Source organism: Pelodiscus sinensis, chromosome 1, assembly GCF_052426305.1.
Source record: "Pelodiscus sinensis isolate ZL-2025 chromosome 1, ASM5242630v1, whole genome shotgun sequence".
Lineage (NCBI taxonomy): Eukaryota > Metazoa > Chordata > Testudines > Trionychidae > Pelodiscus > Pelodiscus sinensis.
The window spans coordinates 92,182,801-92,198,274 of record NC_143052.1 but is presented as its reverse complement, the minus strand read 5'-3'; the positions used below and the strand labels follow the sequence as shown (position 1 = coordinate 92,198,274).

At 44.3% G+C, this 15,474-nt stretch overlaps 1 protein-coding gene across 11 annotated transcripts in view; it reads left to right on the top strand.

Moving 5' to 3' along the window:
- TNRC6B (trinucleotide repeat containing adaptor 6B) overlaps positions 1-15,474 on the top strand; it is a 260,830-nt gene that overhangs the window by 151,955 nt on the left and 93,401 nt on the right. For all 11 annotated transcript variants that reach the window (XM_075912508.2, XM_075912457.2, XM_075912600.2 and 8 more), the window contains 2 exons: positions 952-1,039; positions 14,025-14,046. In XM_075912508.2, the coding sequence (XP_075768623.2) occupies positions 952-1,039; positions 14,025-14,046 (110 nt within the window). The remainder of the gene's footprint in view (positions 1-951; positions 1,040-14,024; positions 14,047-15,474) is intronic.

Genomic DNA, 15,474 nt, shown 5'->3' with positions numbered 1-15,474 from the left:
TCAGTCATTAGATTTTTTTGTACCTTAGTTGTCCTAAATTCCACCTGGTAGAATAAAATTATTCCAAGTGAATTGAAATCTTGTTGGTCCAAATTCCCTTGGAGTGGAATGTAGATAGCCAATCAGATGAAAATGTGATTCACCATAGAAACAGTTCACCCTATAGCATAGATGTGATGAACTAACCAATCACCTTCTGGCACATTCATATTTAATAGAAAGCATAGCAACAAAGATGATAGCATGACAACGGCAGAATCTGCCTAAGAGCATTTTTGGAAAAATAAATGCCTATGAAAAAATTCCCTGGAAAGTCATTTTTAATGTAAGTTTCCTCATAAAAAATACTCTTAAGTGGTGCACTATCTTGGAAATTAAACTTCTGTGTATAAAATGATATGATTACATATGATAGATTTGATATGATACAACTAATAGCTCACAGGTGACATAATTACAAGTAAGGGAACAATCTTCTACTTGTAAAGATAAATATTATATAAGACCAAACCATTATATATTGAAATTACATTTTTGTCCTGTTTTGTCAGGGAAAAAATGTACAGGATTGTTCAGGAAATAATGGTACAGCCCAATTTCATGAGCATATAAAAATCCTAGGGCTGTTGGCAGGCATGCACTTAATTATATAGGGTTTAACTTGAATGGGAGTTTCTCATTCTCTCAGGGGTCTTTACATCATTACAAGTTGTAGGATTGGGACCATATTAAGCTACCAAATACAAATTACAATGTGGGTTTGATATAAACTCCCACAAGCAGTTTCTGAGTTGGCTAAAATAATTAGTCCATTTTCTCTTATCTGTCAGATTAGAGTAGAAAGAGATCTAAGTCTTATTTCAGCTCACTTTCCTTTGCAAAGCAATGGGTAGAGAGAATGAGTACGTGCACACAGTTTGACTGTTCTGATAAATTATTTGGTTTTGACAGAGAGAAGGAGCAAGAAAGGGAAGAACAGTTAATGGAAGACAAGAAAAGGAAGAAGGAGGATAAGAAAAAGAAGGAATCTACTCAGAAGGTAGGTTTGATGTTTTAAGTCTTCCTTCTCCAATTGTTGAACATAGAGAATCTTGTTTGCTTCCTTACTGAGTCTGTGAAAATAGTTCATTGTCTGAAGTGTGGCAATGTCTCATTGAGGATTCTTCTCTCTCTTGGGGTATGTCTAGACTACATGCCTCTGTCGCCAGAGGCATGTAGATTTGGCTACCAGACATAGTAAAATGAAGCGGCGATTTAAATAATCGCCACTTCATTTAAATTTACCTGGCTGCCACGCTGAGCCGACAAACAGCTCATCAGCTGTTTGTCGGCTCAGCGCGATAGTCTGGATACGCGGGTGTCGACATCAAAGGTATTTGTCGACCACTCAAGTAAACCTCATCCCAGGAGGTTTACCTGGGTGGTCGACAAATACCTTTGATGTCAGCAGGGGAGCGTCCAGACTATCGCGCTGAGCCGACAAACAGCTCATCAGCTGTTTGTCGGCTCAGCGCGGCAGCCATGTAAATTTAAATGAAGCGGCGATTATTTAAAACGCCGCTTCATTTTACTGTGTTTGGTAGCCTAATCTACATGCCTCTGGCGACAGAGGCATGTAGTCTAGACGTACCCTTAGTTTGCTTAAAGTTTAATTGTATGATGTGGTTGGGATTTCTTCTGTTATTTTTAGAGGACTGGTGGGAGGAGGAGATTAACTGTTTTTGTGACGCTATATAGCAGTATTGTGGGGCATGCTTATCACTTTCTGCAGTGAAATTGAGTGTCAACTGAAAACTTACATTTGAGAGAGGAAAGGTAGTGGATTTTTTATTTTGAGGGGGCATAAAAGCAAAGGAATAAATTGGTATTTAATAGTAAAGCCCCTTCCATGATGCATCTTTTGCTGAACCTTCAGTCTGAGTAATGTGTGGTTTGGGTGAAGGGGGGCACATGGTAAACAGTTGTTGAAAATGGTCTTTTATGGCCAGCTAGTGATTTTTGAGCTGATAGTCTGCTAATGAAACAGTGTTACCTGAAATGGCTTTCAAAAAGTCTAGCAAACTCTTTCAGGAATTGACAAAAATTGTAACATAGAAGGGGTCTGCATGAAACATTTACATGTTTGTATTAATAAACATCTACTTAAATCGGGAGTAGAAAGCATTACGAGGATTCCTAACTACTATCCGTTCTTGTAAGGCCAAAGAAAGCCTAATCGTGTCACTGAGTACTTCATCTGGTATCGTTTCAGTTATGCAGTGTGATTTCTTACTGAGATTCTTCCATATCAGGTTCGCTTTGGCCCATTAAAGGATTGTCTGAATATAATTGTTGCACCAATTTACTTTCATTAGTTTACGAACATATATAGTTTAGTTAATAGTGCAACCTCCAGTGTGGTTTCATAGATAGTGCAGTTACATTGATATAAAAGTATTAATATCAGTAAGTTTGTTTCAGTAAATTTATTAGAACATCTGATTTGATTTACTCCAAAACTAATACAAGAGATTCTGAATCTGATTGGGTTTTTTAGTTGATCTAACATTTCACTTTCCTATCATTATTTAATAGTGGAGTATAAAAAACAAAATAACTGACATGTTGTTCTTTGAATGATTGCTCATGTCAATTCAACATAGGTGTGTATACTCGCCACATGCTCTGGTGCTGAAAATTTTTTCCTTTGAAGTACCCATAAGGGAGCAAGTTCAAGGGCCCCTACAGTGGCATGCAAATACTGCCCTCTGGCCTTCTCCATCTAGCCACCTGTGAGGAACTTGCTCAGCTCAGCCTTAGCTTTTGTGCATTTCCCTAGCTGGTCTTTGTTTTCCCTGTAAATATTTTCTATTGTTAGTCAGTTTACTGTTCTTAGTTAGTTAGTTAGTATAGTTCATTAGTCCTATAGGGACTTTGCCTCAGCCCAGGGCATGCCCTGTTTCTCCCCATCCCTGCCTTCAAGTCACAGTTGTAGTAGGCCTTTGCCAGTGAGTGAACCCCCCTTCCTCACTGCAACTGTTTGCTGTGCTTAGGTGAGACTCACAGAAGTGATAAGTGTAGCATTTTGCAAGCCTTTCAGGCCTTTCTTACCTCGGAAGACTGGAAGAGGGCAAATATAGTTCCCATCTATTAAAAGGGAAATAAGAACAACCCAGGAAACTACAGACCAGTCAGTTTAACTTCTGTGCCAGGAAAGATAATGGAGCAAGTAATTAAGGAAATCCTCTGCAAACACTTGGAAGATGATAAGGTGATAGGGAACAGCCAGCATGGATTTGTAAAGAACAAACCACATCAAACCAATCTGATAGCTTTCTTTGATAGGTTAACGAGTCTTGTGGATAAGGGAGATGTGGTGAACATGGTATTCCTAGACTTTAGTAAGGCATTTGGTACAGTCTCTCATGATATTCTTATCAATAAACTAGGCAAATACAACTTAGATGGGGCTACTTTAAGGTGGGTGCATAACTGGCTAGATAATTGTTCTCAGAGAGTAGTTATTAATGGTTCACAATCCTGCTGGAAAAGGTATAACAAGTGGGAGTCTGTAGGGGTCTGTTTTGGGATCGGTTCTGTTCAAAATCTTCATCAATGATTTAGATATTGGCATAGAGCATGTGCTTACTAAGTTTGCAGATAGCACCAAGCTGGGAGGTGTCACAACTGCTTTGGAGGGTAGGGTCCTAATTCAAAATGATCTGGACAAATTGGAGAAATGGTCTGAGGTAAACAGGGTGAAGTTTAATAAGGACAAATGCAAAGTGCTCCACTTAGGAAGGAACAGTCAGTTTCACACATACAGACTAGGAAGCGACCGTCTAGGAAGGAGTACGGCAGAAATGGATCTAGGAGTTATAGTGGACCACAAGCTAAATATGAGTCAACAGTGTGACACTGTTGCAAAAAAAGCAAACACGATTCTAGGATGTATTAACAGGTGTGTTGTGAGCAAGACACGAGAAGTCATTCTTCCGCTCTACTCTGTGCTGACTAGGCCTCAGTTGGAGTATTGTGTCCAGTTCTGGGCACCACATTTCAAGAAAGATGTGGAGAAATTGGAGAAGGTCCAGAGAAGAGCAACAAGAATGATTAAAGGTCTAGAGAACATGACCTATGAAGGAAGACTGAAAGAATTGGGCTTGTTTAGTTTGGAAAAGAGAAGATTGAGAGGGGCCACAATAGCGGTTTTTAGGTATCTAAAAGGGTGTCATGAGGAGGAGAGAGAGAAATTGTTCTTCCTAGCCTCTGAGGATAGAACAAGAAGGAATGGGCTTAAACTGCAGCAAGGGAGGTTTAGGGTGGACATTAGAAAAAACTTCCTAACTGCCAGGGTGGTTAAACACTGGAATAAATTGCCTAATGAGGTTGTGGAATCTCCATCTCTGGAGATATTTAAGAGTAGGTTAGATAAATGTTTATCAAGGATGGTCTAGACCAGAGGTTCCCAACCTGGGGTACGCATACCCCCGGGGGTATGAGAAGCTTGTCAAGGCTGCATGGGGAATATTTGGTAAATAACTAGATTATCCTAATTGAAATATTCCAAAAGTAATAGTGTTAGTGAAAAAAGTTGTGGATTCTAGAGTCTAGAATTTATTTCCTTTCATATTGCATAGGGGGTACGGGAAGGTTTACTAAAAGCAAGAGGGTATGGGGACCGAAAAAGGCTGGGGACCCCTGGTCTAGACAATACTGGGTCTTGCCATGAGGGTGGGGAACTAGACTCGATGACCTCTCGAGGTCCTTTCCAGTCCTAGCATTCTATGATTCTAAGAAGGAGAGGGGCAATTAGTCTGTAGGATCTCCTAATGGAGCCCACGTTAGCTGTCTTGCGTGAATATTTGGATTCAGCATCGAGCACCAGCATGTCAGTACTCAGCGCAGCACCACAGCACTGCTCATTGGCTCCACGCAAGCCTAGGCAAAGTAAAGGTGACAAGTCTCCTGGGCCTAAGAAGGATAGGTTCAGAACACCAACACTGGTGGCTCTCCTGCTGGGGTTCAGTAGACCAGTCAACCCTCTTTGGAGTGTGAGGGTCCCTTGCTCACTCGCCAGCTTGGTCTCAGTGGCGTCAAACATTTCTGGATGCCATCAATGCCGGAGGCCTTGTAGGCGGCCAAGGATATCTTGTCCATGCTGGTGCCACTCACACCGGTAGTTGTGGGACTGCAGTACAAGGGAAAGTCGGCCACAGCACTGCCCCAGTCTCCACAGAGGTGCACTGTTCCCTCTCTGGTGGAACTTGGAAGATCTCACCTCTGTGGGATCAGAGCCATAGAGCCTGAAGCTCAGCCTGGTTCCTGGTAGGGCCCAGGACCACGGAGAGGAGTAGGTGGGACTCCCTGGGACTTAGGTGCAGATCTTCAGAGGTGTGCATCTCACAATATGAATGAACTGGTATTCCCTGAGGCTGAGAACCATTCGAGAGAGAGGTCTCTGGTGTGGCATTGCTTACTCTGCTGACATCCTTCCCTAGCTCGTAACTCCCTGCAGTGCGTCCATAAGGAGCACAGGGCTGGTGGTTCCACTTGACGTTGCAACACTATGTTTTGGTTGATCGGTACCAGTCCTGCAGCTGCTACCGAGCCAGTCACAAAACGCACATTCACTGGAGGACCATGCCCAGGTTCCTCCATATCCTGGACATGGGAGTCTGTGACTGAATAGTGTGTGGTACCACACTCATGCCAGCCCTCTTTCCTGATGCCCATCACTGCATAATCTGTCAGCCTGGCCTCGGGCCAAGCCTCAGTATCCCCAGCGCAAGCTGCTTATCCAACACCTCTGGTACCACACACAGGACTCTAGTTGGCAGCGTGGCCACAGGCCTGGCTGCCTGAGTGGTATTCCTGGAACCCCTGGGGGTTTTCCACACCATCGCAGGTACCACACTCGGTAGCCAATGGGTGCTGTTGCATCCTCGCACTGGCGACCGGAGACTTTTTCCAGCAATTGCTGCTGTGCCGCACAGGCACCAGAGCACCTTCTAGTGCCGCTGGAATCCTAAGGTGCCTACGCGGTGCGGCTCCTCAGTTGCTTCTCTACTGTCCTCAGCCACTGAGTTCTCCTAATTTCTTTTTAAAAATAGATAAATAGCCAGTTTAACTCCCTAGTTTCCTCAGCATCCAAGTATTTTAGCCCTTTTCTCTTTACCCAGTCTGTTTTAAATAAATGAATTTTTTTCTTCAGTTGCGGTCTGCCGCTTTTCCCCCGGGTGTTTCATGCCCGGCTCGCCCGGCTTTAAGAGATGCGAGGCATGCTGCGATGACATGCCCGTCTGACGGGCACTCTAACTGCATAAAGTGCTTAGGAGAGGCACACCAGACGCAAAAGTGCTCCCACTGCCTTAAACTCACCATGGGAGCGCACCATAACCGAGCCAATAGACTGAAAACGCTACTATACGAAAAGTCCCTTCACCCTTCTGAGGACTCTCCCGCAGCTCCTAAACCAGCGGCACAGAGTAAGGGTATAGATTAAAAATCGTCCCTCTAACCCACTTCAGCCATACTGCCTCCAGAACGGGTCTTTCCCCAACTCCCTCGCTACCCTCGGCACCGAAAGATGCACGGGTCAGCACTGGAGAGAGACCGGGGACTTCAGGCACAGTACCATGTAAGTCAGTGCCGACTCATAAGAGAGCCCACTTGGAGCCGAAGCAGAGGCCAATGGCACCGCAGCCTATGCACCAGGGGTACGTGACACTCCGACCGTACCAACATCAGACTGAACAGCACTGAAGCACCATCCTAAACCGCCACCGGTGCCTGCACCGAAGAAACCCTGCACTGATGATCTGCCGCCAGAACATTCGGCACTGGAGCTGATTGCCATGCTGCCATCACCTTTGGCACCTACGGTGTCCCCGGCACCTACAACATCCTCAGCACCGATGCCGTCCTCGGCACCATCCAGACACCACCATTCAGCACCGAGAGGGCCGCACTCGACACTGTTCACCAGTGCAGAGTCATACTCTTATAGCACCGCTTTCACCAGGCTCTCCTGTTCAGTCTGTGCGGTTTTGACAATCCTCTGTGGTGTCTCGTTCCCCAAGCGAAATAGGCACCGGATCTAGAAGCAGATTTTCCTCCCAACATTCCAGTCCGACACCTGGACCACCATCTTGGCAACCTGCCACAGTGCAGTATGCATATCCTCCTCCTCCTCCTCCACCACCATAGTATGCTCAACAGTACTCCTACCCACCACCACCATATGCCACCTAGTGGCAATCCTCAGAGCCACATACTAAAAAGAATCATCGTTGCGCTCCTTCTACTGTTTCTAAGCTACCACCGGCTTCGCCATCCTCTACTGCTTCTGTTACTGAGCCGAAGATAGGTTGCCTTTGCATAATTCGTCGTCATCTCCAGATGATGCAGTCACAACTGAAGCCCCACCACCAGGCGATGACACTAAAAAATTCCAAGACCTGTTCAAGAGGGTGGCTGTGGCACAACAATGAGACCTTCAGGAGGTCCAAGTGAAGTACTTTCCGCTTCTTCGCACATTGCAACCTCCAACTGCCTCCAGGATAGTGATCCACATGGACAAAGCTATCATGGACCCGTCCGACGTCATTTGGCAGACCCCGGCCTCTATTGCCCCGACAAACAGAAGAGCTGACCTCAAATATTTCATCACTCCCAAAGACATGGATTTTCTTTTTACTCAACCTCCTCCGAATTCGTTAGTGGTAGACTCTGCTCGGCATAAGGTTAAACAGCCTAACTTCGGAAACACCCCACAGGACAGAGATCGCAAAAAGGTTGACACCATGGGTCGTAAAGTTTACACCTCTGCTACTTTGCTCCTTAGAGCATCAAACTACATTGCGATGCTCGCAGATTATGACCATACTGCAGGACCTTCTTCCACCCCTCCCCGAACACAAGCGGCCAGTGCTACTGAACATCATGCAGGAGGGCCATAATGTCTCCCGAATTGCCTTAGTCCACTATGGACATAGCGGACACTGCGGCTCGTATCACTGCCTCTGCCGTTGTCCTACGAAGGTTATCCTGGCTATAGGCATCAGCGGTTCCAAGAGATCTACAGCAAAAGGTAGAAGAACTACCTTGTGACAAGATCAACTTATTCTCGGCCAAAACGGATGAAGTGTTACACTCTATGAAAAGCTCTCGGACTACCCTCAGAATGCTGGGGATGTACACCCCTCCCCCCTTTAAGAGGACCAGGTCCCAGCCTTACCAATGCCCCAGAGAGCCTTTCAGGCAGCATACGAGATATGACTCCCGCCAGAGACAAAGACTATAGTGTCATAGGCCTCAACGCCAACAGCAACAACACCCTGCTACACATCCATTGGCAAATAAGCAGCAATTTGAAAATTACGTCAAGAGCCAGAAAGCCACTCTTTCAACACTGAAAACCGGTATTCTTCAATTCCACTACCCTCTCCAGGCCTTCTACCACCAATGGGCCCTCATTACATCAGACAAATGGGCCGTAGAATTGATCCAATACGGCTGTGCTATCCCATTCACTTCCCTGCCTCCCACCCATCCTGTCCCTTTTCAGGGACCCATCTCACAAAACCCTTCTTGATCAATAGGTTTCACATCTTCTACAACGGGGTGCCATAGAACCAGTTCCACCAGAGTCCCAAGGTCGAGGATTCTACTCAACTTACTTCCTAACCCAGAAAAAGAGTGGAGGATGGCAACCCATTTTGGATTTGAGGCGACTCAACATGTATATCGCCTACCAACATTTCAAGATGGTAACTTTAGCGACAATAATCCCAGCACTCGATCAAGGAGATTGGCTTTCAGCTGTCAACCTCCAGGATGCCAACTTCCATATCGTGATCCATCCTGCTCACAGACATTTTCTGCATTTTACTGTGGGTACCTGGCACTACCAGTACCAAGCGATCCCCTTTGACCCCTCAACCGCTGCAAGGGTCTTCTCCAAAACCCTAGCAGTAATAATGGCCGCACTCCATCATCAAGGAGTCATGATGTATCTGTACTTGGACGATTGCTTCATAAAAGTTTCCTCTTTCCAAGAAACCAAGACCATGACCAATACCACAATGCACCTTCTGGTCAACCTGGGTTTTCATATAAACCACGCAAAATCCTCTCTACTTCCAAACGCAGAAGTTGGAGTTCATAGGTGCTTACCTCGACATGGTAGAAGAAAAGGCTACCCTACCCAAGCACAGGTTCATTACCATCCGTGACCTGATCAATACTGCATGTTTAACTCCTACCCTGATGGTACACCAGTGTCTAAAAATTCTCGGACATATGGCCTCTACGATTTATGTAGTCAGGCTCACCAGACTCCACATGAGAAGTCTACAATCATGGCTGGCAACATCCGACAAGCCTTCCAGAGACCCACTCTCCAAAATGGTGGCTATCCTACCTCACATTCTCAATTCTCTCCGCTGGCAGACAGATCCGCAGAACATGCTAGTAGGCATTCCCGTCTAGAGCTCTCCTCCTACGCTGACAGTTGTGACGGACACTTCCCTTATGGGTTGGGAAGCCCATCGGGGCAACGTTACAGCACAGGGCAAATGGTCGTTGACAGAACAAACCTTCCATATCAACTTCCTCGAACTGCGAGCAGTCAGATGTGAGCCATTTCAAACAATACTTTGCACACAAGTCGATTACCATCATGACAGACACCACGTGCATGTGCTACATCAACTGCCAGAGGGGCGCCCGATCCCTATCCCTGTGTGCGGAAGCTATCAAGTTCTGGAACTGGTGCCTTATACATCATGTCATTCCAGTAGCCACTTATCTCCCAGGGATACTCAGCGTCACAGCGGACACTCTAAGCCGCACATTCCACGATCAGCACGAATGGGAGATAGACACAGATGCTCTCATTCCTCTTTTTCTCCAGTGGGGACAACCAGACATAGGTCTCTTCATCACAAAGAACAGAAAGTGCCATCTACATTGCTCCAGAGGAGCCCTGGGGAAACATTCCCTCGGAGATGCCTTTTCCATCTCATGGAACACTCACCTCCTTTACATCTTTACGCCCTTCCCCCTACTGTACAGAGTCCTCAACAAAATCAGGATGGACCAGGTGCGAGTTATTCTGGTGGCACTGGCTTGGCACAGACAGACATGGTATCCTTACCTTCACAGGATGGCGAAGACTGATCCGTTCCCGTTCCCACTCCAGCACCACCACCTGTCACAGAATCATGGGATGACTCTCCATCCAGACCTCCGCAAGCTCCATCTCCATGCCTGGCTCCTTCATGGCTCCAGGATGCTGAGATTGCCTGTTCGGAACCAGTAAGGAGATACTAATCAATAGTAGAAGACAATCCACAAGGAAAACATACAAATGGAAAAGATTCTCTCATTGGTATACCAATCTACACACAACATGCCTGGCGCCCGCCCTCCTCCTTACTTTGCTGGAATACTTACTATCCCTGAAACAGTCTGGCCCCACCCTTAGCACAATCAGAGTACAAGCAGCCGCCATGGCAGCCTTTCATCACCCTATCAATGGCGCTTCCTTCCTCGCTAACCTGTTAACTAAACGCTAACTTCAAGGATTGCAGATCCCCGTCTGGGATCTCAACCATGTTCTCAAAAGTTTGACACAGTCACTGTTTGAGCCGCTAGCCACCTGCTCTTGGTCCCTTTTGTCCATGAAAGTGTCCTTTCTGGTTGCTATAACCTCCAGCAGGAGGGTGAGTGAACTCGCAGCCTTGATGGCTGACCCTCCTTACACGGCATTCACAAAGGACAGGGTGATACTCCGACGCCACCCGAAGTTCCTCCCTAAAGTGCCTTCCCCCTTTCATGTTAACGAACCTATACACTTACCTGCATTTTTTGTCCCAAGTTCAGGCCAGATGGCACTAGCATTTTACGTGGATTGAACTAAGCCTTAGCGAACCTCTCCTAGGCTGTTCTTGTCCTACACTGAACGATCTAGAGAACAGGCAGTCTCATCTCAGAGAATTTCAAAGTGGATCACCAACTTGCTCTAACTTATACGACAAACACTTACCTGAATCCATAACGGCTCATTCCACCAGAGCTATGTTTTCTACAACCGCCTTACTTAGCAACGTTCCTCTTCAGTAAATTTGTAATGTCACCACCTGGTCATGTGACCACACATTTGTGCAACATTATGCACTTTCTTCTTCGATTGCATCTTCTATGGCAGTGGGACATGCAGTACTATCCATAGTAACTACCACACAGCTCCAAACCCACCTCCGTGAGCCGACAACCGCTCTGAAGTCACCCAGAGTGGAGCACCCACGGGGACCACTCGAAGAAGAAGAAAGAGTTACTCATCTTGTACAGTAACTGTGGTTCTTCGAGATGTGTCCCCATGGGTGCTCCACTACCCTCCCTCCTTCCCCTGCTTTGGAGCCTCGTACTCGGGCAGGTAGAGAAGGAATGGAGGAGCTGTGCTGCACAGGCACCTTAGGATTCCAACGGCACTGGAGGGCGCTCTGGCGTCTGTGTGGCGTGGCAGAAACTGCCGGAAAAAGTCTCCGATCGCTGGCGCGAAGACGCACAGGCACCGAGAACATAGCACCCGCGGGGACACATCTGTTTCTCTTCTAGAGGCTAGTCCTGCGGTACTATTTTTAGGGGCAGATTTCTGAGGATAGGGAGAAGAAAATCTTGACTGGCTGAAAAAGGATGAGTTGCTTTTTGTATTTTGTTCATTAGCATATTTGAATACAATGTAGTAAGTAGATTTTAGGGCAGTGGTGAGGAACCTAAGCTAGCTTGCCTGGATCCCGACCCCTGAGGCTCAGTCCTCACCCCCAGCACTTGGTAGCCTGTGCTGGTGCTCAGGCACCTCTACCGTCCCCCGTGGGGCTGGTACACACAAAATCTGTGCTGATAGACATTTGAGAAGTTGTTTAAAATCAGTGTTGTGTCACATTTCTTTTCATGCCTGGGATGCATCTTTCTCATGGCATGAGAGAGAAGATAATCTACAAGCAAATAACATGTGCAGCTTTGCATAGCAAAATATTTTTGGTTTTCAATCAAAGCTATCAAGGTGGCTAATATTGTAGCCTTTTGACTTTTAGGCTTGCCACTAGGTTGTCCAGTATTGTTAAACTGAGATGGTTCCTTCCCTCTCTTGGACATAGCCCCTCTTAGTGTGCGTGATCCAAATTTCCGATAGGTAGATAATACATTGAGGTATATGATGCAATGATATATCTCTTCATATTTCTTTGCTAAAATTTTGAAAAGTCATAAGGACAAAGGATGCAATGTTGGGTTTGATGCAGAGGCTGGAATTTATTTTTCCCGCTAAAGCAGATGTTAGTTACAGCTTAGAATTCTGAGTTGTTGAAAAGGTAGATGTTAAGGGCTGTTATTAAAGAGAATAGTGATCAATTGTTCTCCATGTTTCCTGAAGATAGCAAAAAAGTAATTAGCTTAATTTGCAGCAAGGAAGATTTGGGTTAGGTATTAGGAAAATCTTTATAACTAAAAGGATGGTTATCTTCTGGAATAGGCTTCCAAGGGACAATGTAGAAATCATTGGAGGTTTTTAAAAGCAGGTTGAACAAGGATGACATTGAGATATACTTGGTCCTGCCACAGCACAGTAGTTGAGAGCTGATGACCTTATCAAGACCGCTTTCAGCCTTACATTTCTAGGATTCTGTGAATGACCATCTTTGTTAGATTAAGTTTATTACAAGAAGATTTATTGTCTCCCAGGTTAAATTTAGTAAATCTAGCAGCACTGCAATATGGCATTCATGTGTTTTCTTTTGACTCTCCTTGTGTAAAAATGTCATGATTATGTCCCTATTTAAAAAGGCGGTATAGGGATGGAGGTTGGGGCAATGTAAGGATGGGTGATTTTGGTTGTTTTTGAAATGGAACACTCTCAGTAAGTCAGTTAAAAATACTGTCCCGGGGAAAATGAAAATCTGGTTTGTTATGAAAAAAGTATATTTTTGCTGCCTGTCGTGTAGTGAGACTTTGAGATTATATAAATGTGAGTGAAATTTTACAGAGCACGGAGGGGTGGCATTTTATATTTTGGGGCATGTTCAGTTTCCCAGCCCCCAGAGAGCATCTTTCCAAAGTGGAATGATTCCAGCAGCAAGTGAGTGGTTGTGCTTCTTATTCTTTATCATACAAAGGAAATCTGGCTATGTTGGTGTCTGTAGACAATAAATTGCCTTTACTTGTAGTGGTTCTATTATTCTATATTGTGACTGTACCATCCAGAATTAGGGACTAGTTCAGCAATTTCTTTTAAGAAGAGGTAGCACAAAGCCTGACACATGATGATCTTGGGGTTTTCCCTTATTGTGTAGAGGAGCTCATGACCAGCAAGTTCAAAACATGCCACAATACAAAGAATTCTGGAGAACATACCAGTGGCATATTTGGTTCTACTGTAACTAGAAATCTATACTACTAAAAGAATTTAAAAATACAGCAAAACAAAAATTGGAGAGTTGGCTGGTATAATGGCTCACTTCAGTAAGTCCATTATACAGAGCTTGTAGCAATCACAGGATTTTGATATCCGATGGTGCTAGAGGTATTACAGTTCCCATTTGTGACAGTGATAATAAGATTGAACTTGTCTTTTCCCGGGAAAAGAAAATGGCAGGGGAGGAAGGTGAAGGGAAAGACTGCAGAGAGATGGGTTGGGGCTTTTCACTAAAGTTGTCCCTGTAGGCAGCATGAGATGTCACCTTAATAGTTTTCAGTTATGGGGTTGCATGTGGCATTTTTTAGGTTTGTTTCCATTATGCTTTGCTATTTACAGTAATGATTTCCTTTAAAGATATTAAAAAGCCATATTTGGAGTGAATACATACTTCTGCTTTAAAACGTTCCAGTGGAAAATACCTTACAAATCATCGTAAATGAAGTAACGTCTTTCTCTTACTTATGTTTGTTTGGATCTAATACGTGTCAGAGATGATGATGGATAAATACCCCCTTTCCTCTTAAAATTTATTATGTTTATTAACTTCTTTGGTTTTAATTTGCAGGTCACAGATCAAAAAACCAAAGGTAAGAGATTTAATTTGTTCAAACATGGAGTCTAGTTTTGTTTAGACTCAGAACAGGCCTTTGTCCTTGACTGAAATTCTTGGATAAGGGAGTGAGACTGTCAAGTCCTAAGATGAAGCATTTCTGCATGAGTAGTGAGCAGAAACAACAGCTATAGTGGTCAAGAAGAGAATATGTAGGAACATTTCCAGTCAGCCTTCAGAATGTTTGAGGGGAAAAAAAGCTTTTTTGAATAAAATAATATCTTAGTTGTGATGACCTCTCATGAATTAGGTGAATGTTGAAAACCCTAAAAGTGCAGCTTTTCAGAAGTGTAGCCACTAGCTGAAACAAACTACTAAGGTCAGTGAGAGGAGAAGAATTTCTTAATGAGGGAACACCAAAATGAGTGGAATACTTTCTTTGTGTGAACTGAATTAAGAGATGTTTAAAGCACAGAGACTTGAATGTCAAATAGAAAAGATTGTGAATAAGCATCTTGCCAAGTGTTTAACTTGCTCACCTGATTTAAAATGTACTTGAACCTGATTGCTACCTCTTTTTAGTGGGGGATGCAAAAGGAAAAATAGTAATTTGATTGAAATTTTAAAAAATCTAATAATTTTTAGGCAATGGAGTTTGTATAGGAAAGTGAGAAAAGCCATCACGAGCTGTATACAAAGATAAAAATAGGATATAACACATTCTGTTCTAGAAGAATTCCTACACTTGTTTTGTATTTTACTGCTTTCCTAACAAGTGTGTGTCTGATTGTATTTAAAAAGTAGATCACATCAGTTATGCGATGTTTGGGAGAATAGCCCCTTCTCGTGCTACTGTTACTTCAGTCCACAAGAGAGACTGGAGTAGTTATAGCTCTAAAATGTGTCCTTGGTTTTGGAGTCTGTACGTGCCTTGTGAAACCTTTTGACTTTTTCCAAGCTAGTTACCTTGTTAGGATGTAACAAATTCTTTCTTTGTTCCCAAACTGTTTAATGTCTGAGCGTACGTTGCTTCATTTCTAAAAACATGGAGAATAGAGGAATTCTATTTCTGAAATCTCCCAAGTCGATGAATTTAGTTTTGTTAAGGCACAAGCGCGCCCCTAGGATTCCCTCATCCCCCCGCTGTCCCCCACACATTTATCACTTCATCTCAGAGGTCCTCAGATACAAGCCCATTTTGGCTAGGTATCATTGCAGTATTTATAAACACTATTCCTGGGTCAAACAGTGAGGGTTGCTCCAGAAGGAAAGACAGCATTTCCTTGTTGTAGCTGTGCATTCTGCGTGACTTATGCTGTATTGTCACTGCCAAAAGTGGTGCTTTTGTTTGTTCACTTACCTCACTGTTAAATAAGTGTGGGTTAGCTTAACTCACTGTAAAACCCTAATGAAGACAAAGCACCAGATAGTCTTCATCTTAACATAGTTAGGTGAGGTCAGTGCT